At 36.9% G+C, this 21352-nt stretch overlaps 1 protein-coding gene across 8 annotated transcripts in view; it reads right to left on the bottom strand.

The window, feature by feature from the left end:
- Positions 1-34: 34 nt before the first annotated feature.
- l1cama (L1 cell adhesion molecule, paralog a) overlaps positions 35-21352 on the bottom strand; it is a 102555-nt gene continuing 81237 nt past the window's right edge. For 3 of the 8 annotated variants that reach the window (XM_021469729.3, XM_073937992.1, XM_073937993.1), the window contains 20 exons: positions 21216-21347; positions 20670-20813; positions 17832-17943; positions 17453-17613; positions 15697-15856; positions 15474-15598; positions 15151-15252; positions 12972-13169; positions 12689-12759; positions 10962-11187; positions 10472-10587; positions 10179-10386; positions 9980-10102; positions 9318-9488; positions 7223-7336; positions 6914-7060; positions 5421-5552; positions 4929-5001; positions 4813-4824; positions 3018-3814 (listed from right to left, as the gene is read on the bottom strand). In XM_021469729.3, coding sequence (XP_021325404.2) covers positions 3559-3814; positions 4813-4824; positions 4929-5001; positions 5421-5552; positions 6914-7060; positions 7223-7336; positions 9318-9488; positions 9980-10102; positions 10179-10386; positions 10472-10587; positions 10962-11187; positions 12689-12759; positions 12972-13169; positions 15151-15252; positions 15474-15598; positions 15697-15856; positions 17453-17613; positions 17832-17943; positions 20670-20813; positions 21216-21347 — 2783 coding nt within the window. In that variant the 3' untranslated portion in view covers positions 3018-3558. 8 annotated transcript variants of the gene reach the window in all.

Below are 21352 nucleotides of genomic sequence, written 5' to 3'. Positions count from 1 at the left end.
ATATTGTGATGGATGTGCACATAAACAAACAATGATTCCATTCATTTTATTTAAGAAGCATTTACTTACACTGCTGATTGATGATGCAGATACAATAGCCAAATCCAGTTCATATCTACTGTAGTTAACATCGCTTCCCCCCTTTACCATCCCTCCAGTTCACAAACACCACAGGGGAAATGTGACCAATACAATCTCACAGCCTCATTTAACTGGTCCTTCATTTATTTTCACATCATATGCAGTAACAAACAGAACATACAAGAGGAATAAGAGACTATTATGTCAAGCTTATTTATGCATTAAGCCTACAGTTTAAGATGCATTATGAGCTTGAATGCGTACATTTGACAAGTAACAACAGAAACGGCAACGTTTGTTCGCTAGTCAAGCTTTAAACCGTGCCCTCCCACCCACTTTTAGTTGCAATAGCAGAGGGCAGTATAGTGGATATCCGAGAGTCAATTCACTTCCGAGTTCAATACACAGTCGAGACACTGACAAAATACACAAGTCGTCTAGCAGCAGTTTTGTTGAATATTGAGTTGAATATCATTTGCATCACTTTCCCCTCCTTTAAGAAAATAGATCTCTAAGAGACTTTTGTCCTGAGTGTGTCTGTACAGCTTGTGTGAGGGAAGCTAACACAGATCAGACAGTCTGGCCCTTACAGCGAGCCCACAGTGCTGCTGGGAATCTCTGCAAAAAGCCCACCGCAAGACAGTGTTCTTAAAGATCTGAGTCAGCGCATTTCTATTGCTCCCCGGAGGTGTGTGTGTGTGCAGTGTGAAAATAAGATGACTGCGTCCCTCCTCTATGCAGCAATAGATTCAAATCAGATACACACAATACTGCCGTTCTTCAGCACTTGGGAAACTATAAGCGCAATCATGTTTTGCCGGTTGCTTTAATTAGCTTTTTTTTTTAATCCAATCAGCTTTTTTTTCCTCAAAATTTGTAACATTTATTTATCAAAGGACTTTTTTTTTCTTAGTTTTTTTTTAAACTATTTACTACTCATCTACCACACTCAAATCACAACTAACAAGTTACTATAAAGTTAAAAAATGTTACAAAACTCAAAACAAATTTCAAAACCTTAAACATAATCAACGACACATCGTTTCCAACGTCATAACAAACAATCTTTTGGGCTATATTTACATTCATCTGAGTTTTTCCCCCTGTGCCCCTGTCTTGAGAAATACCAAATGTGCCATAGATTCTCTCAGTGCTATAATCTGCTATATTTGTTTATCAAACGTTAAATCGAATGACCTAAAAAAACAAAAAGGAACAAATGCTATTTGGTATACTGGTATGGAACAAATCCCATCCAAACAAAGCATACATTCTCTGTAATAAGACACAAGCCAATACATGATTGCATTTTACGTTAACCGAACTAAACCGCGAGTGTGAGTTACTCTCTTACAACCCTATCTAACTCAATATGACCTCACAACTACGCACCTTACGTGTGTATTCTTATGGCTTTACAACCAACAGGACTGCAAGAGAGAACCGATAAATACAGTTTAATACAATTCAGAAAAAAAAAACAGACATACAAAGGGAGAAAGAAACATGAGGGATGGTGGTGAGTATGTTGTCGTAGGCAGGCACAGGAACCAATGGAGATGATGAAAGAGATTATAATACTGTATTTGGCTAATTGATAGATGCTCATATGCTCATATTTACAGCTTGCTATAAACGATCATGTCGTAGAGTCATTGCATCTCATGTATTTACACTATGGTACTCTGTAATCGTAACTGAGGGGACGTCGATATGTATCTTTAATTGAATCACGACAATATTACAACAGATCAACATACAGATGGCTTAAAGGTGCCTTAAGCAAATTTAATAGAATGGCACTGTGTATGGAAGAAAAAAAATAGATTAGATCTGAATGCGAGATCCCAGTTGATTGTGAAAAAATGGATTTGAAGATTATTATTTAGGTTTGATCAAAATTACAAGTCCACACAAATGAATTGGACACTAGTTATATATATATATATATATATATATATATATATATATATATATATATATATATATATATATATATATATATATATATATATATTTTTTTTTTTTTTTTATAACAAGTGGAGTTGTTTAGTCAGACTCATTCTTTCATTTTCTTTTCGGCTTAGTCTCTTTTTTAATCTGGGGTCGCCACAGTGGAATGAACCACCAACTTATCCTGTTTTCCACAGCGGATACCCTTCCAGCTGCAACCCAACACTGGGAAACATCCATACACACTCATTCACACACATACACTGCGGTCAATTTTAGCATACCCAATTCTCCTATACCACCTCTTTGGACTGAAGAACCCGGAGGAAACCCACACAAACACAGGGAGAACATGAAAACTCGACACAGAAATGCCAACTGACCTAGCCGAGGCTCAAACCAGCGACCTTCTTGCTACGATTGTGCTACCCACTGTGCCACCGTGTCACCTGTTTGGTCAGATTAATTTATGAAAAGTGTAGTTAAAGCATCTACCAGTGCTAAACATGCTAATCACTGTAATATTTATATCTGCTCATGTCATATCAGAATTACCATAATTACCAGACTCAACTACAGTAGTAAAACGTGCTCACAGCTCACACAACTTGTAATTACAACAATTTTCTGGGCTGCTGCACCAACGGACCACCACAGATTCATTTAGGCACTATATTTAGGTGTTGTTAGTGTTGCCTTAAAAAGCATAATTCTAAATTTAAGGGAAAAAACAGCTCCATTTAAATGCCATGTACTAACATCTCAAAATGACGGCAATTACGACAAAAATACAGTCGTTTGTACTGAGTATGGGTTTTGGAAATGAGTGTGGTTAAATCTGAGACGTTCCACGATGACTAACATTGCTTACAGCACCTTTAAAACACAACACAAAAGTGAATCTTGTGTAGAAAAATAAATGAATAAGTAAAAAATTAATTATAAAATGATTCAGGCAAGTCTTTAAAGAATAAAAACAAATGGAAGAGACGCACAAAACACAATAAGTTGATTAAATTTTGCAACCAGTATAACCAGCTCATGCTGTCTATATGCTCGTACAACGCACATAGTCAGGATTTGAAGGCCCTCGGCTTCTTTTTTCGCCCTCACACCCTCCCTTCCACGCTTCTTATTGACTTACAGGTGAAACGATTCCATGTTTGATTTGGCGTCTGCAACAGGAGCTCGTAGTCATTGGATTATCAAAGAAGTCTCTTCTGGAGATGTTAATTTTACATTTGTATAACTGTAAACGGCCTATTTTATATTGTAAAATGAGATAATATCTGTAAACAACGAGCATGGCAGTCTATTTGTTATACGTCTGTCGAATGTTTAAAAGTGTTGTGTTGGTCCAATTACGTTTGAAGTAAGTTCCAGCAGTGCATCTGGTAGGTTTTCTTGGCATCTGTTGTGTGTGCAGGTCTCGTTATTGTGGGTTTTTGAAGATTTGGTCAGTCATGAGCGGTTGCAATAGGTGGGCACATGTGTGAATCCACGTTTGGTCTCAGGCTCGCCCGGCTAGTCAAGGAGGGCGGCGGAGTTGGGCAGGCCATGGTGAGAGATGGCTGTGGCAGGATTTAGAGGGGAACTTTCCTGAGTCTCGGCATCAGGAACATCTCTGACTCCGCTGCTTTGACTGGCCAGCGACTCGTCCATGATGACCTCGGTCTGCACGCTGTTGCTGTTGGCGTAGTCGTCTAGACCATCGTCGGTACATAGCTTACTGTCCTCGCACAGAGACGGCTGACTGGCTGTACGCTTCTCCTCATTGTCACTGTGCAAGAAGAGAGAGGGGATAAAATATTAATAAATATACAGTACATAATACACTGCAAAATAAATCTTTCTTAAAGTTTTTGTGTGTTTCTAGTACAAATATCTAAAAGTGAAAAAAAAAACATTGTTTTGTCTTTAGAAATAATAAGTAAAAATTTAGTTTTTCTTTAAGACACGTTAAATAATAAGCCAGTGGGATCTGCAGGTTCTGTTTAGGCCTAATAGTGAATTAAAATGAAGTGAGTGTTCCCATACAAATGAGTCAAATAATATGGCAGTGGGCTAAGTAAAATAATCTTGTTTTCTGTTTGAAATGAATGTACTTTTCCTACCCCACTGCCACATTATTTGGCTATTTTTTAAGGTAAAATTCACTTCATTTTGACTCTTATTAGGCCTAGAGAGAACCTGCTGATTTTATTTTTCAGTTTCTGCATAGACTACAGAAGAAAATCTGCAGATTTTTGTGGAATGACTTTTGACTGTAAATAAAATAAAAAAATAATATTAAGAATACAAAAATAAAACAGATTCTACTAGAACCACTTGTTTGATAAACAAAGCTACTCTCATAGCAGTTCTCTCATATAATGCATCCACTAAAATACAGAAAGTATTACTTTACAAATTGTATTGTACATATTTTATCTAAACATTTGTATATTATTCAAAATATTACTGAAAATAACAAAAAAAAACTGAATAAATAAATATTTTCACAGATTTACATAAGTAAATAAATAGACTGAACGATGGGATCAAAAATCTGTGAGTACTATATGCACAGATTCTGCGTGGAAATAAAACATTATTTCTTAGTTGTCTAAAAATTGCTTCTTTTATTTATAATATTTAGATATTTAGACTGGAAACAAGACAAAAACTCTAGAAAAGAAAAGCACTAATGACAAGACCAAAAAATGCACACTTCATGCATGCAAGGGAAAGTATTGATAAAGCCATGCAGACAAAAAACGACACGACAGCGAAGCATACCTCTCTAGCGATCTGCAAATGATTAGGAAGAGCATTTAGGAGAGAATGGAAGAGCGTAAGAAACAGGGAGAAACAAGAAATTTGTAGAATAATCTGTCTAACAAACTTCACCACACCTGTACTCTCCAAAAGCTTCATTATTCATTGGCCGAGCTTCAGAATCTATTTGGCCTTCTTCCTTTTCTTTAACTGTAAGAAGAACAAAATAAAGGGATATTTCTGCATTTGTTAGTACAGTCAGAGATGACTAAAGCTTAGAGTAAACTTCAGTTTTGCATATTTCAGCACTGTAAGATGCACAGTTTTATTCTTATCCAGTGTCATAAAAGGTTATGTGTGATAATAATGTCTTTGGATTTGTATAAAAAGTTGCTACTATTTCGTTTATACACTTCCCTTATACTGTATGCCTGTCATTGCAGATTTTTTTTTGTCATCATTAATAGTTTGTTGTTTGTGTTCCCGCTCAGGTTCCACAGTGTGCCAGTGATGTCATACACACTGTGCGCATATCAACCAAAGTGTACTTTAGGCTTCGTCACTAATTAAATGCACTATTAAGGGTTGTTAATAGATTATAATGGTGTGCTGTAGTGGGTGTATTTTACCTGAGTATTTTCCACCTTTGCTTCGTTTTATGAAACACAGGATGAGCAGTACCAACAGCAACAGCACGAGGGCACTGATGAGTCCAATAAACCAGCTCTCGGTTACAAACCCACTTTTCACCTCCATGACTCCTTAAAAACAATGGGAAAATTATGCATTATTTTATAATATGGCAGGATTTACACTTTCTGATGTTGTTTCAAACACAACTCAATAATTTTTTGTCATAACTTTTAATGTTAATCTCAAATTCTTGAAAAATGCTATGATTTTGACATTTTAATTACCTAAATTATGTTTCAAAAAGCAACATATGATAAGATTATAATATTACTAAAGCACTAAATAAATTAACCCAATCCTAAAATCAGCATATTAGAATGATTTTGAGGAATACTGTCACTTAAGACTAGACATTTTGCAATCACAGGAAGAAACTACATTAAAATATATGCTATGTTCATGCTTTCATTACGTCTCGTTTAGATTTTTGTAACTCTTTATTTGGGGGTCTGCCAGCCAATTCACTTAAGATCTTACAATATGTTCAAAACTCAGCCGCACGTGTGTTAATCCACACATCATCTCGCTCTCACATTACCCCTGTACTTCAGCAGTTACACTGGGTGCCTATTAAGTCACGCATCAATTTTAAAACCTTAATTTTAACTTATAAATCTGTACATGGTTCTGCTCCTGATTATATATGTGACCTGATATCTACCTCCTCTTCCTCTCGCAATCTACGTTCTGCTTCGGGGCTCACCTTGTTTCAGCCCTGTTGCAAACTTAGCACCATGGGAGGCAGGGCATTCTCCTATTGTGCACCTAAATTGTGGAATGCCCTCCCCACAAACATCAGGAACGCCAGTTCCCTGGACTGTTTTAAGAAACTTCTTAAACTCATCTTTTTATTACTGCTTACAACTTATTAGGCTTTCTTTTAAACATTTTTTTTCTTCATTTTTTACCTTTGTGTATTTCATGTTCTTCTGTGTTTTGATGCACTTGTTAGCACTTTGAGTTTGAGAAAAGCACAATATAAATAAAATGTATTATTATTATTATTATTATTACTAGTATATAAACACATTAATTGTATTAAATACAGCCTTGGTGAGCATAAAATATTTCTTTTAGAGACTTTTAATAATAACTCAACTATTAAAAAATCTACTGACCCCAAATTTTGAATGGTAATACCATGACTTTCTTTTGAAAAAGAGAATACTTTTTGTAGTGACCACAATTGTCAAGGCTTCAAATCATGTGATATTCCATTATACACACTATTTCTGATCTCTTTTCAGAGCTCCAAAGATATTAAAACTTTTTATTTTTTTATTTCAAAGACCATTAAAGTTACATAAAAAGCATAATGTGCACTCCATTAAGAGCTAATCTTTAAGTGGGCATCTTCTTTCATGATCTGTACATAAACAGGACAGTCTAATTGATTCTAAAAAGAAAAAATGGGCTGTTTTGTAATTACTAGCTCCTGCAGTCTGGATCTCTTGCTCCCATTTAGTGTTGTTAAAGTCGATCTTCAGCCGGTACTGGGATCCAGGCTGGAGCCCATGCAGTGTGTAGAAAGACTGAGTGCTGTTCACCTTTTCAGATTTCTCCCATTTGTCTGGGCCTGGACAGATACAATGAAAATCAAAACAAATTCTCCCTCTCTAAAAAACACAAGCACATATTAACAGAACAGCCAATAAAGCGGCTGTTTTTCTATAGTGTTATTCATGAACAAGCTTGTGTTCAGTCATTCTCAATCACATCCTGTCTGTGTGTCACGTACCATCCTTTCTCAGGTAATGAATAAAGAATTCCACGTTCCTCTGTCTTTCTTTTGACACCCAGGTCAGGTTGACTGATGTCTCTCCAGTCGATATGCTAATGTCGGAGGGCGGAACTGTTCACAGAGAAACAAAACAAGTCAGACTTTAACATTGTTCAAAACATTGCAGAGATGTATGGATGCAGTCTTCCAAGCTCATGGGCAATATTTTTTTTACACTGCGCCATGACTTTATATTCTATACTGTACATTATTTCTGTTAAGTGACAAGACTTTTGTCTAAGCAAAGTCAAACCTTATTTTCCTAATTAAATAATTAAAAATCAAGGCATGATTATATTTTATTTTCAGAAAATAAGCGTATTTTCCCTTTCCCTTTCAGATAAGCCACTTCTGAAACCAAATATTCAACTAGAAGTCAAGTTATTATTAGTTGTTCCAAAAATTTGGATAGGCGACAAGACTTTTTTCAGGTAGTGTATGTCGGCACACTGCCCATTAAGCTGTTGGCACCAAATGAAGCAGTTATTTTGAACCAATTTAACCTCACCCTTCTACAAAAGGCAAACCAGTATGTAGGAGCTTTGTAAAAGCTTTGTAAATACAATAAAGGATAGATACTAAACCAAACACTGTGCTTAAACAAAGTGGGCTCTATTTTGACGGGCCATGCGCAGAGCGCAAAACGCAGGGCGCAAATGCTTTCAGGGCGTGTCAGTACGCGTTTTTGCTAATTTAAGGATGGGAAATCTGCCTTGCGCCGTGGCGCATGGTCTAAATGGGTTGAGTTTATTTTCTTAATGAGTTATAGGTGTGTTTTGAGAATAAACCAATTTGAGTCTCATCTCCCATTCCCTTTAAGAGTCATCTGCGTCGCACCAAGAGCGCATTCACTATTTACAGGACGCAAAGTAAGTCTAAGTGGAAAAAATGAGCATTTCACATGCAAACAGTTCACAGTTAACAGTTTTTTAACAGAAAACTGTTAAACAGAGCATCTACTGCGTGAGAATGAGAGATAATGGAACTACTTTCACATTCGCTCTTGGATAGGGAAACCACCCACAGACATCAATTAGTCTATAAATAAATACTTTTGTTTGTTAAGCGCAAATATTAGTTTCAAAACTATTTCTAAATTCAGTTCTAATTTCCAGCAAACTAATAAATGAATAATAATAACAAAATGTCTTCAAAAACCTGAGTTATATCCTAAAACACATGCTGTGTCCCTTATGGTCTAAAACCTGACAGGTGGGCAATTCTAAGCTTGTTTTTAATAAAACAAATATAAATATGGATATAATAAATAATACTGCTAATAATAATAACATTATACAAAAGCAAATTGTTATGAATGAACTGAAAAAGCCTCCCGAGATGAAAACATAAAAGCAGTGATTTTTCAAATTTATCTAGGCTAGAAAATAGTATGTTTTGTAATATTTTAATCCTTTATATTTATATCCTATATCTATTCTTATTATATCCTATATATATCCTTAATATTTACATTTTTTCATATGTAAAGCTATTTGCCTATTGCTCTCTTGTGCAGATTAAGCTATGTGTAAGCGAGGCGCAACTCTGCGCCGGAGTTTAGACCGGGTTTGTTTTGGTCTAATGAAAAATCTATTTTAGTTTATCAAAATAGCAACGCGCCAGCGGTCCGCCTCAGAACGTCTTCTTTTTTAGACCAGAACGCCTATGGGCACACAAATGAGCGCTAATGCATTTGCTATATAAACAGCGTAGCGCAACGCCTCAAAACGACTCTTGCGCCAAGCTGAAACTACCAAAAGACTACTGCGCCACGCCTTGCGCCACACTGCGCCGGGTGTATGATAGGGCCCAAAGACACTAAAACAAGTGGCAGGTGAACAAAATGGGTAACCATGACAACAAGCAAAGAATTAAGAAAACAGGAAAAACCAGACATGAATAAGAAGTTCATAGAACAATCACAGACATTACACATAGCATCTAGCTGTTATTACATCCTTAAAATGTGTGAAAGCATTTCATCATTATGTAAAACTCAACATCTATGTACAGTTCGAATAAAAAGAACTGAGTGATGATTAAAGTGCTGGACCTGGATCCAGTGTGGTGGCTCCATCCTTGATGATGGGCAGTCCTTCTCCGATAGCCGTGTATCCTCGCAGATAGAAGCGGTAACGGCTGTGAGGGTCCAGTTTTAATTTGTAGTGGGAAGCAGTGGGGTCACTAATCTTGACCACCTGCATAAGGCTGGCATCATTATCAACTGCAGAAAAATGAAGGAAAGAAAAGAGTATAAAATGTTACTTTTTGTTTTGTTATGCTGCCTCTAAGATGAGTAGTTTGGGATTTTAATACAGTTTACAAGTTCATTGTTTTAGTTTGTTGTAAATGGTTTGACTGTGTTGCTGTGCAGTTTCTTAGATGTTATAGGCGGTTAACAAGACATTGCTAGGGTGTTCTGAGTGCTAAAATAGGTTGGTATGCAGTTGCTCGGTGTTTTGAATAGTTTTATAGATAGATTTGCTTTGGTAAATGCTAGGTGATGTCTAGGGTGTTCAGGGTAGTTTGCCAAGTATGTTACTGGCCAAAAAAGTATTTAAATAGTATTCCTTCAGAGTAAATCTATGGACTATTGTCTAATCACAAATTCAATCATGAAACTCAGTCAGAACACCTCTTCACTATCTGCTTACATCCGTTCTGCTTATAACGTTCACTACTCATAATTCTTCTGGGAAGAATGAATGAACGCACGTTGTTGATGCTGTAAGATGTATCCAATCAGGTTTCCATTTGGCTGGTTGGGCGGAGTCCAGTGCACTGTCATTTCTGTTTCTGATGGGCTATCCAACATCAAAGATGATGGAGGACCCGGAACTAAAAAGCACAAATGATAGCATTTAAATCATGGCCCTTTCTTATTTATTTCGACTTGTTTGTCTGTTGTGCTTACCTCCTTCTGGAGTGAAGAATAAGATGGATTCAGACTGGGGTCCTTCTCCTTTATAGTTGAAGACACTTACAGCCAGATTGTAATGGGAGAACGGTTGCAGATCTCCCAAAACCTTCTTCTCCTCATTACTGTCTGTCGTCACAACAAATGTGGTTTTTGGCTCCCGTCTGAGGTGTTGGCCTTTTGGGCCTAAGTACGTCAGATAAATCTACAGGAGGGATGACATAAAATGTGTCAAAGAGGCTTTACATCGCACATTTTTGACAAAGGTTATTACAGTCACAGTATGTTACCTTGTACCCCTGCAGACGACCCCTCACAGTTTCCCTGTTCACGGCCGCCCATGTCACTTTAATAGCAGTGCTGTTGATCAGAATCAATCCCACATCCAGAGGAGCCTCAAGTGGGTCTGACAGGGAGAAAAGTACATCCATAACATTTTATGCTTCACAAGTTCACACAAGATGCAAAGCACTGTCACTCACTCTGGTTTACTTGCAGAATCTTTTTCCTTGATGAATTTTATTTTGTTTTGTTTTTGCACATTAGATGTAATTGAGGACAATTCCACAGCAAACACGTCACATATTACACGTCATTCACACAACATAGCAATCATTTGCCTCTATCTGTGCATTTGCATTGACTTTTTATATAATTTAGAAGCCAGCATTAGAATTAACACCAAACTAAAATCACTGCTTAATTGGGGTGAACTGAGACTGAAATGATCTAAACAAAAACGCTCACAAGCAGCAAATATATCAATCATAGTAAACTTACAGTCCTCCCCAGAGTATCCAATAATTGATTTGGGCTCCGGACCTTCTCCCATCTCATTAACCGCTTGCACTTTAATGTCAAATGCTGAGAAGTTGCCCACATCTGTGACAACGAAGGGTGGAGAGGTGATGTCTTTGGTGTGCCAGGATGGACCGCTGCCCAAAACTTTCCTCCACATCACTTTATAGTGGAAATCTGGGCCATTGAAGCTACGCCTGTCCATCTCCTGCAAGAGCACAGAATCAGACATGAGCTAAAATTATTTCTGTCTGAAAACAAGATTCAAACAAATACAGTTACTCACAGAACATATTACTGTTTTTATTTATTTACAACTACTTGAACAAAACAAATTCATTCAATGATTCATATTTTTCAAAACTACATATTAGAGCATCAGATGACCACTCAGTATGAACTGATTCATTATAATAAATCAGACTTTCCATAGCTACAACCATAAATTGAGATGGCCATTTAGGATAAAGAGATCAACTAGAATAAATCAGACTTTTCAAGGCAATTGTTTAAGCATTGTTTAACATGAACTGATTGACTACAATGAATTTATATTGTTTAATGTATATACACTACCTGACAAATGACTTGTCGCCTAAGTTAATCTAAGTTTAAGGAATAACAAATAATAACTTGACTTCTAGTTGATTATTTGATATCAGAAGTGGCTTATAAGAAAGGCAAACCAAAATAAAATGATCATGCTTACTACATGCCAGTCTTGTCACTTAACAGAAATAATGTACAGTATAAAATATAAAGTCATGGTGCAGTGGAAACAGAATTAATATTGTGTATTACTCCCATGAGCTTGGAAGACTGCATACATACATCTCTGCAATCACTCAAATAACTTTCACAAAGCGTTCTTGCAGGACTCCCAGAGTTCATCAAGATTCTTTGGATTCATCTTTAATGCCTCTTCCTTCATCTTATCCCAGACATGCTCAATTGTGTTCATGTTTGCTGACTGGGATGGCCAATTCTGGAGTTCCTTGACCTTCTTTGCTTTCAGGAACTTTTATGTGGAGGCTGAAGTATGAGAAATGCTATCCTGCTGAAGAATTTGCCCTCTCCTGTGGTTTGTAATGTAATGGGCAGCGCAAATGTCTTGATACCTCAGGCTGTTAATGTTGCTATTCACTCTGCTGATTTCTTGCACGCCCCCCATACTGAATGTAAGCCCAAACCATGATGTTTCCTTTACCAAACTTGACTGATTTCTATGAGAATCTTGGGTCCATGCGGGTTCCAATAGGTCTTCTGCAGTATTTGTTATGATTGGGATGCAGTTCAACAGATGATTGATCTGAAAAATCTTCCCTCTGCCACTTTTCCAAAAGATCAACTAGAAGTCAAGTTATAATTTGTTGCTTTGGGATTAACAAGACTTTTTGTCAGGGGGGTCATTTTTGGATTAAGTGTTAAGTAAATCGATCAGACTTTTCTAACATATTACATGAGATAACCTTCACATGTACTTTATGTGCAAAGTTTATGTAACTTTTTAGTTACTTTTAAAGTCTGACAAATTCAGCTCCTGTGCTGTAGTCCAAGTTCTGCTCCAGTTCACATATTATTTTATGTTCAATGGAAAAAAAAACAAACAAAAAAACATGCAGGCATAGAAAAACATGAGAAAATATGAGGGTGAATACATGATGACAGAATCACTTCTGGTTTCTCTAAATGCTGAATAGCGCACACACCTTCCACGTGATGACAAGGGTGCCTGGCTCGTCGGAATCACTGCGCACTCCTTCAGGGTTGCTGTCTGGAGCTGTAGAGGACAAATCATAATTTAGTTCAAAGCCGTTCTAACATGGCAATAAAACTGTCACTTCATGTCAGCCACACACTGAGAGAAGATACAAACACAAATCCTAAGTGTCATACAGCGATTGAAGAGACAAAACAAATGCATTCAAAAGTAGCAGTACAAGCCCTTTCTTTTTTCTTGCTTCGCTTTCTTGCTTTTTTAGTGTTACTTACGAGCAGCTGGTGTGGAATAGGCCTCTGTAACCATGCTGGGGTCACTCTTGCCGATTTCATTAATGGCAATGACTCGGAAATGGTAAGAAATGAAGGGCTTTAGGGGAAGAGTAGCTCGCTGACTGCTGCCGGACACACGGCTGAGCTCTTCCCATTCCTTTCTGTCAGATCCCGTCTCCTCAAACTCAATCAAATATTCTAGGAAAAATAAACATGAAGGAAGACACACAAAACAGAAGGAAACGTCACGCATTTTTTATAGTCTGGACACCAAAATGTATTTGGGCACTAAATGTATACTGTAAAAGTGCAGGGTTATTTCAACTCAAATATAAATTAACATGAACAAACACAACAAATTTTTTTTAATTAAAATTTTAACCCAAAAGTTGGGTTTGCTACCTAAGTTTGGGCTGATGCAATATTGCATGAATCCCATGGAATAAATTCTTTTTTAACTGTGGTTCATGAACTGATAGAAAGCTAATAATTATTTTAAAAAACATGTTTAAATATTAAAAATAATTTGCTATTAATCACTTTTCATAGCCATGTATGAGCAGCTTGGAATGAAAATAAAACTTTTATACATTTTTGAAATGTCTACATAAAGGCACAATATGTAAGATTGTTTTCATTAAAGTATCCAAAAAAATACTATAACAGTGTTTATATTTTGATGATTTATGTACTTGCATTATCCCAAATGTTTCAAAGAATATTCAAATTTAGAGAAATAAGCAATTTTAACTAGTGACATGGACCTTATTTTGTGTGGTCAGGCTAATGATGTCACACAACCTCGATTTCTGGTTTAGTTTTATAGAAAATAGAGAAACACCAAATGAAATTTAATATGTTGTATAATATAGATGGCACAGAGCAGCATTATAACAGAACCTAAAATATATTTCAAGAGTTCACACTTAGCTGATGATTGATTAAAAAGCTTGTTTGGCATGCTGTCCCGGGAGAGAGCCCTGAGCTCATAAGATCCTCAAGCCCTGGGCTCCCTACCGTTTGCAAGGCGAGAGGGGAGTTTAAGGCTCAGGTAAATCTGGAGAACTCCCCTGCTGTAGTAGCTAATCAACAGATAGTGATTGCTCTTAAGAGATAACTATTTACTAGGAGCATGTCTATAGTGCCGATTTGGATTATTCAATTAACTTAAGTTGTATGTTTTTGGATGGTGGGAGGAAACCAAGAAACCCATTAGGAAACCAACATGAGCACGGGGTGAATGTGTAAAAATTGCACATAATTGTCAGCTGGCTTGGTAAGGACTAAAACCAGTGATGTGTTAACCACTGGGCCACAGTGCCACCCATCTTATGGAATGAGGAATTTATAGTGGTTTAGGAATCGTCTGATTGATTATTAATTGGATAATGCGGGACCAGCCGCAAGCAATCATAAACACATGATGATCCTCTCGAAATTAGTTTATAAATAAACTCCACTTGGTATAATAAACAGCAGTGATTTTTCCCATGTGATCACGACTGGAAGAACTGGAAGCGGTAGACTGTGGCATAATAAAAGCGTTGCTGCTTTTGCGGAATTGCTTCAGCGGTCTCAATTAGTTTTAACAGCCTTACTCTGCTTATACTACTATGATAATAAGTTTTGAAAACTTCAGCTCATCCATGAACAAGATTCCTGCAGGAGGCTGTAATGACGACCGCAACTCCCATTATTCCACACTTTTGTTTGTTGAGAATATGTGCTCTCTAGCTGAGAAAATTACATACTGTACCTTTAAGAGACACATTAACAAACGTGCCCAATTTATTTATTTTTTCGGCAACCAAACTGTATCTTCACACTTTGCTCTACACTCAAAAAAAATTTGCTTCTTGTTCAAACATCTTTAAAATTAACTCAAACAACACAATTATTGAGGGTTTTTGGGGGGACAACTTAATTGTTTTATGTTCAATCAACTTAAAAGAGTAAAAACCCTCGAGTTAACTCAATCGATTTGCGTTGGGACAACATAAAGGGATTGTGTGGAACCCAGCATTTTTTTTTTTTACAGAGAACCATCACAAATTCAACATGTGACATTTAGAGAGTGAGAAAAAAAATCAATAGGCAGTTCAAATAATGAACATGCATCAAATATCGACTGCGAACAGTTAAACTGTTGCATTAACACAAAAAGAACATAATACTGCACCTAGCACAGGGCTGTTGTGATCCGCTCCTGGTGTCCAGCTGAGAGTGACTCTACGTTCTTTGGGTTCGGTCATCTGTATTAGGCTCGGAGGGTCTGGTCGGTCTGGTTGACAAAGAGGACAAGGGGGTGAGAGGCTAGTAAAAACAAGTCATGTGTGATTTTAAAGGTTATTTCTTCAATCTCCCTACAGCAACACATGTCCTTTTGTCCTTTCTCTAGGTCACATAACAACACCACAATGCAACACAGAGAGAGCTACTGTATATAGATCCATACCAAGATGCTTTATTATAGAAAACAGGCAGAATATGTCAGTTACCTACCGACGATAGTGATGGAGCCACTAGCTTTAGCCATATCCAGTGTGGTAATGACTTCACATGTATAAGTCCCTTCATCCTCTTCTTCCACCTCAGGTATTATGAGGGTGGATTCATCTATCATGTACCTGAGATACATTCATTTGTGGTTAATAATAATGTTCATGAGATCACATTATACAGCTCATATTAAGCCTAGTTGAAGTGTTCTGCTGAAGAAGCGTACTTGTCTGAATCCGAGGACTCTGTAAGCTTCTGCGTGTTCTTCCTCCACTGGACTTGAGGGAGGTCCTGTCTGGAGTCCACCTGGTACTCGCAGGTGAGGGTTGCCGGTTTCCCCCGCTGAATTCGCAGAGCCAGAGGAGGCTTCACAATCACTGTCTTATCTAGGAGGCAACATTTCTATTCATAAAACATATCTAAATATCGTGTGAATGTATATACATATGGATAGATGCACACACACACATACATATATACATATATACATACATACATATATATATATATATATATATATATATATATATATATATATATATATATATATATATATATATATATATATATATATATATATAAATACACATACACAAATGTATTTTTTTCTTGTTTTAAGCATAACTGCCCATTTTGTTTAGAAAAAGACATTTTATGGGGTGATTATAATAATAACTAGAGTTGTACTATTCCTAAAGAAAATGTGAGTGGGGTTTGCCGTGGCAAATAGATGGGGTACAAACAATGCATTTTAATTGGTTGCTAGGTGGTTGCACGGGTGTTCTGAGTGGTTGCTAGGTGGTTGCTAGAATGTTATGAGTGGTCACTAGGCGGTTGCTAAGGTTTTGCTAGGTGATTGATATGGTGTCCTAAGTGGTTGCTATGGTGGTCTGAGTGGTTGCTAGGTGGTTGATAAGGCGTTGCTAGGGTGTCATGAGTGGTCAAAAGGCAGCTGCTAAAACATTACTACGCTGTCGCTAGGTGTTTGCTAGGGTAGTCTGGATGGTTGCTAGGCAGTTCCTAGGGTAGACTGGGTTGTTACTAGGCAAGCCTCACATACATTTTGATCAAATTGTAATACATAGCAAGCATTTCTAGCATGTTATAGCACTTGGCTAATCATTATCAGCATGTAGCTAGTCACTGCTAGCATGAGTTAAAAGAGTCAAGCAATGTGTCTCTACGATGTTATGATGCTTAGATATAGCTGTTGATAAATGGTTGCTAGGGTACTTGGTTTTGTTGTTATGGTTGTGGTTACAGAGTGAACTTTGACACTGCTATTCAAAGAGGTGCTTCTAGGCCTGTTATAATAGTAGTCTATGGGATCAGTTATTAGGAGTGTTTAAATGGGTTTGGGATGTGGCTTAAGAGCTTCATTATCAAAATGAGATGTCAAATAAGTCCAGCCCTAAGTCTGTATGACACTGCTATTTAATGTTATTGATGTGTGACATTTATAATGGGAGTCAATGTAATGAATGGATTTCAGTGGCCAATGATAAGTCAGTGTAATATTTTGGGACATCCTACTACCCCAGGGGTAAAACATTTACCCCATTGCGGGGTATGTTTTTACTAAGGCTGCTAACCTCTCCAAATCCCATATTTCTACTAAATTCACACTTGGCGCTACGTTGCATCAATTTTCAGCTCGTTGTTAAGACAGGGCCAAAAAACCACATCCCCTTATAAAAGTCATAGCACACCATTCCAGATAAAACAGCATGAGTTGACGCCACTTTAAGGGTCTGGGGCAAAAACTGCAAGACTAGTTACGAACCAAATATTTTGTCCGAAATTAAGAATAATAAGTATGGAGAATAATAATAGTGGATTTGCTTAAAGGTAAACCCCACTAATAATGAAAATATGCTACATATAATGCGGTGTTAAAAAAACATTTTGATGGAAAACTAGACATAAGTTTGTTGGCTGCATGAAAATATTATAAATAAATACTTGAAAAATAAAATACGCACTGAGTACATCAAGCTCAGCGGTGATGGTTATTTTGCTGTTGTTGACAGTGCAGGTGTACTGGCCACTGTCATTGAGCGAGGCGTTACTGATCTGTAGAGAACCGTCAGATAGCTGAATCATCCTCTGATTGGCTACAAGAGCGCCCCAGGACTCTCCCTCCCTGTGAACACACAAAATAATCATTTTACCCTCTTCACATGGACGCAGCATTTCAACAACACCAATATTTAGAAATGCTGACTATAGAGTGTGATTTTGCCCATGTGCCCTAATAGACTTCCCACAAAGCAGCTTCCCCCCAGCAATAATCAGGACAGCTGGCTGAAGCAGTTCTGGCATGTGAGGAAAGGACTCCCTACAGGATCCAGTCTGTCTCACCATGTGACATTGGGCCGAGGAGATCCAAAGGTCTCGCAAGCCAATTCAGTGGTCTGTCCCTCTGCCACGGAGTACATGAGGCCGTCTTCTGTCAGAATCTGAGGAGGCAGCTCTAGAGAAGCAGAATAAAAAACACCGATATTGACTTTCAGCATTCTCCACATACATTTTTTAACACTGTGCTGCAATGCAGTTATGTTCTGGGTGGTTGCAGGTGCAGTGTCCTTCACTATTATTGGCACCATTGGTGAAGATGAGCAAAAAATGAATGTGAAGAAAAACAAATTGCTTGAGTTTTGTTGTTGTTGTTGTTGAAAACCTTTGAAAATATCTGTTGTGATCTTGGTGACTTTTTTGTACAGTTGAATTGTCCCCTTTACAGTGTTTTGTGACAAGACAGACACAAATACTCTAGGACTTCTGTTTACAGACATTTCTTAAGTATTGTCCTGATAATGAAAATATGGCTTATGCCTACCTGTCAACATTGTCAAAATATGCTCATTTGGAGCCGTTTCGTTGTAAATAAACCGTTAAATGTTCAGTATTAGGTTTTATTATTATTTACAAAATAAAAAATAAATAGTATACATTAACAGCAATTAGTTCAGCTTATGAAAATTAATAGCTACTATAAAGAAATAGAAATAAGTTATCAAATCTCAATAGCCGTTTCTTCACTGTATACCATACACATTCTGATTAAAGAGCAATGAATGAATGATTTATTTAGATTTTTTTTTTTTATTACATTAAATAACAGGTGTCACTTTAAAAATGCACACATCTAACGTTATAATGAAAGCATTTGACTGCTTTCCTAACTGTTTATGCTCATTTAGGATGAAATTATTTGTGTTTAAAAAAAAAAAAACACCAAGATCAACATCTTTAGATATCATTATTATTATTAATTATGTGTATATCTGTTTAAACGCACCCAAAACTCAGACTTTTTCTTCGCTTCAAATCACGAATATCGTTTGGGAAACTGTCTATTTATCACTTTTAGCAGAGTAGAGACTCGCATTTAAGAGCAAGGGGCGGCCCCTGGTGATTCGGCGGTATGGGTTGCATATGGGAGGCTCGACTCTTTAATGTTTATTTGCCACCCTTTAGAGAAAGACTGAAAATACAGGAGAAATACGAGAAAATACCTTTACGGGATGATAGGGGGATAGAACTGTAAAATACGGGAGAATCCCAGGAAAAGCGGGAGAGTTGACAGGTATGATAACTTATGTGTTTCTACTGCATGCATATGAAATAGTAGATCATGTTTAAACCGTGTTGGGCAAGCTACTAGAGAAATGTAGGGAGCTAAGCTATTAGCTACTCTACTTCAAATGTAGCATAACCACACTAAAAGCTTCCCTCTGGGAAATGTAGCAAGCTAAGCTAAAAGCTACATGGCAAAAGTAGCTTAGCTACATCTAAGCTATTTTTTTTACGTTTCATTTTTAAATCGGAGCAACTTAAATCCAAGTCAATCATGTCTTAGTGCTCAATAAAACTGTCAATAAAACATGTGAAGCATAATTGTTCAGTTTAATTATTTACTGCAAATAATATGTTGAAATAAACAGAAACATTATAGTATATAACAGCAAAAACAAAACAATAAAACCAAGTGTTACACATTTAAAAGCATTATAAAAGCATTATATTATGAGCATTATATTGTATATATATTCACAACTCTTCATTAATGAATAACACTACATACTGTAGTATCATTAGTAACTATCATAAACTAATAGTAATTAATGGTACTGGTAAAAATTAACAGTTTTCCACTACAGTAAACATACACACACACACACACACACGCACGCACGCACGCACGCGCACGCACGCGCACGCGCACGCACGCACGCGCACGCACACGCACACACACTTACTATAGTACTTATTATGAATTAATCAAGTATTTTTAGAGCACAGCATCAGAATTAATGTTATTGCGTTTTAACTTCTAGAGGTCACGATCAGCAAATGTAACTTGTGTGGACGCTACAGCGCTACTTGCTTAAAATAATAGTTTCGCTGCTGAAAAGCTATTTGATTAAGAAAGTCGTGATGCTACCACCACGCTAACGAGAAATGTAGTTAAACTAGTAGCGTCACTACTTGTAGTGACGCTACTGCCCAACACTAGTTAAACAATTTCCTTTTTCTTGTCACCCAGGTTACACACCCTCATGTCATTCCAATCCCCTGAGGTCTTCATCTTCGGGACACAAGTTAAGATATTTTAGATGAAATCAGAGAGCTCTCTCATTCTCTTTAGACAGCAATCATCGGATTTTACACTCCAGAATAAGAACCTAAAATACTTTTAAAACATCCCATGTGACTTCAGTGGCTCATACAAAGCTTCAAGAACTCTTTTGGGTGCTGTACAGGACATCAAAATGTTTGGTTGTCTTCCGCATCAGATCAAGGTGTGCATTTACTACGGACTTTTACTTACTTGCGTGTCATGCTGCTGACTCTAATGGCAATACGTTGTACTACCCATAATGAATATGCACCCTGATGACCTCACAAGGTTCTCTATATTGTGAGGTCATCAGGGTGCATATTGGCACATTGGAACATTGGCACACAAAGCCTTTTTGTTAATAGTTTAAGCAAAATATCAAAAGGGTCAACGACACAGACGTTTTTTTTCACAGACTTTGCACAAATGTACCAAGGGCGATAATATTAATGGAGGGCGCTGAATACTACTGTTTCAAGGGTGTTTCAAGTCTTTGATATTTTAATCACTGAATGATGCTTTAGTAAACACCACAACAAAAATATATATTTATTTACTTTATTAAATGTCCTTACCTATAACATAGACATAGGCATTGATGAGGACAGATCCATGTTTACTGGCTGCTTTACACTGAAAAACCGCAGTGTCGCTGAGTTCCACATTCTTCAGAGTGAGAACGCCATGTTTCACGCTGCGTCGGGGGTCTGGATCAATATCTATGACAGCAAAATGACACCTCAGTATGTCGATCCAAGACTGTAAATCAATGTCTCATATCTCAAGTGAACAGAGAAAAATTATTCAACATCTGTATGCAAAATATACACTAAAACTGTAATTCACAAACATATCTATATGTCTATGATTTGTTTAAATGGATCATATTATGCTTTATATATATATATATATATATATATATATATATATATATATATATATATATATATATATATATATATATATATATATATATATATATATATATATATATATATATATATATATATTCGCCACCGCGCCGCTCCACACTTATTCAAATAAATAAAATCAATTGAACCAAACCTGCCATGTGTGAGAAGACCCTACTGCATGGATTGTATTGACAATAAGTTAGTTACCAGAAAGTAGAATGCCATTGATGCTCCAGGTGACCTCAGGTTTGGGAATGCCATCAGCCTTACATTCCAGTTTGACAGTCTCTCCTGGGGCGTACAGTTGGCTCTTTGGTTCTTTAATCCAATACGGAGCAGCTGGA

Source organism: Danio rerio, chromosome 23 (assembly GCF_049306965.1).
Source record: "Danio rerio strain Tuebingen ecotype United States chromosome 23, GRCz12tu, whole genome shotgun sequence".
In the NCBI taxonomy this organism is placed as follows: domain Eukaryota; kingdom Metazoa; phylum Chordata; class Actinopteri; order Cypriniformes; family Danionidae; genus Danio; species Danio rerio.
The sequence above is the reverse complement of the archived record's forward strand: the minus strand, read 5'-3'. Positions and strand labels throughout refer to the sequence as shown.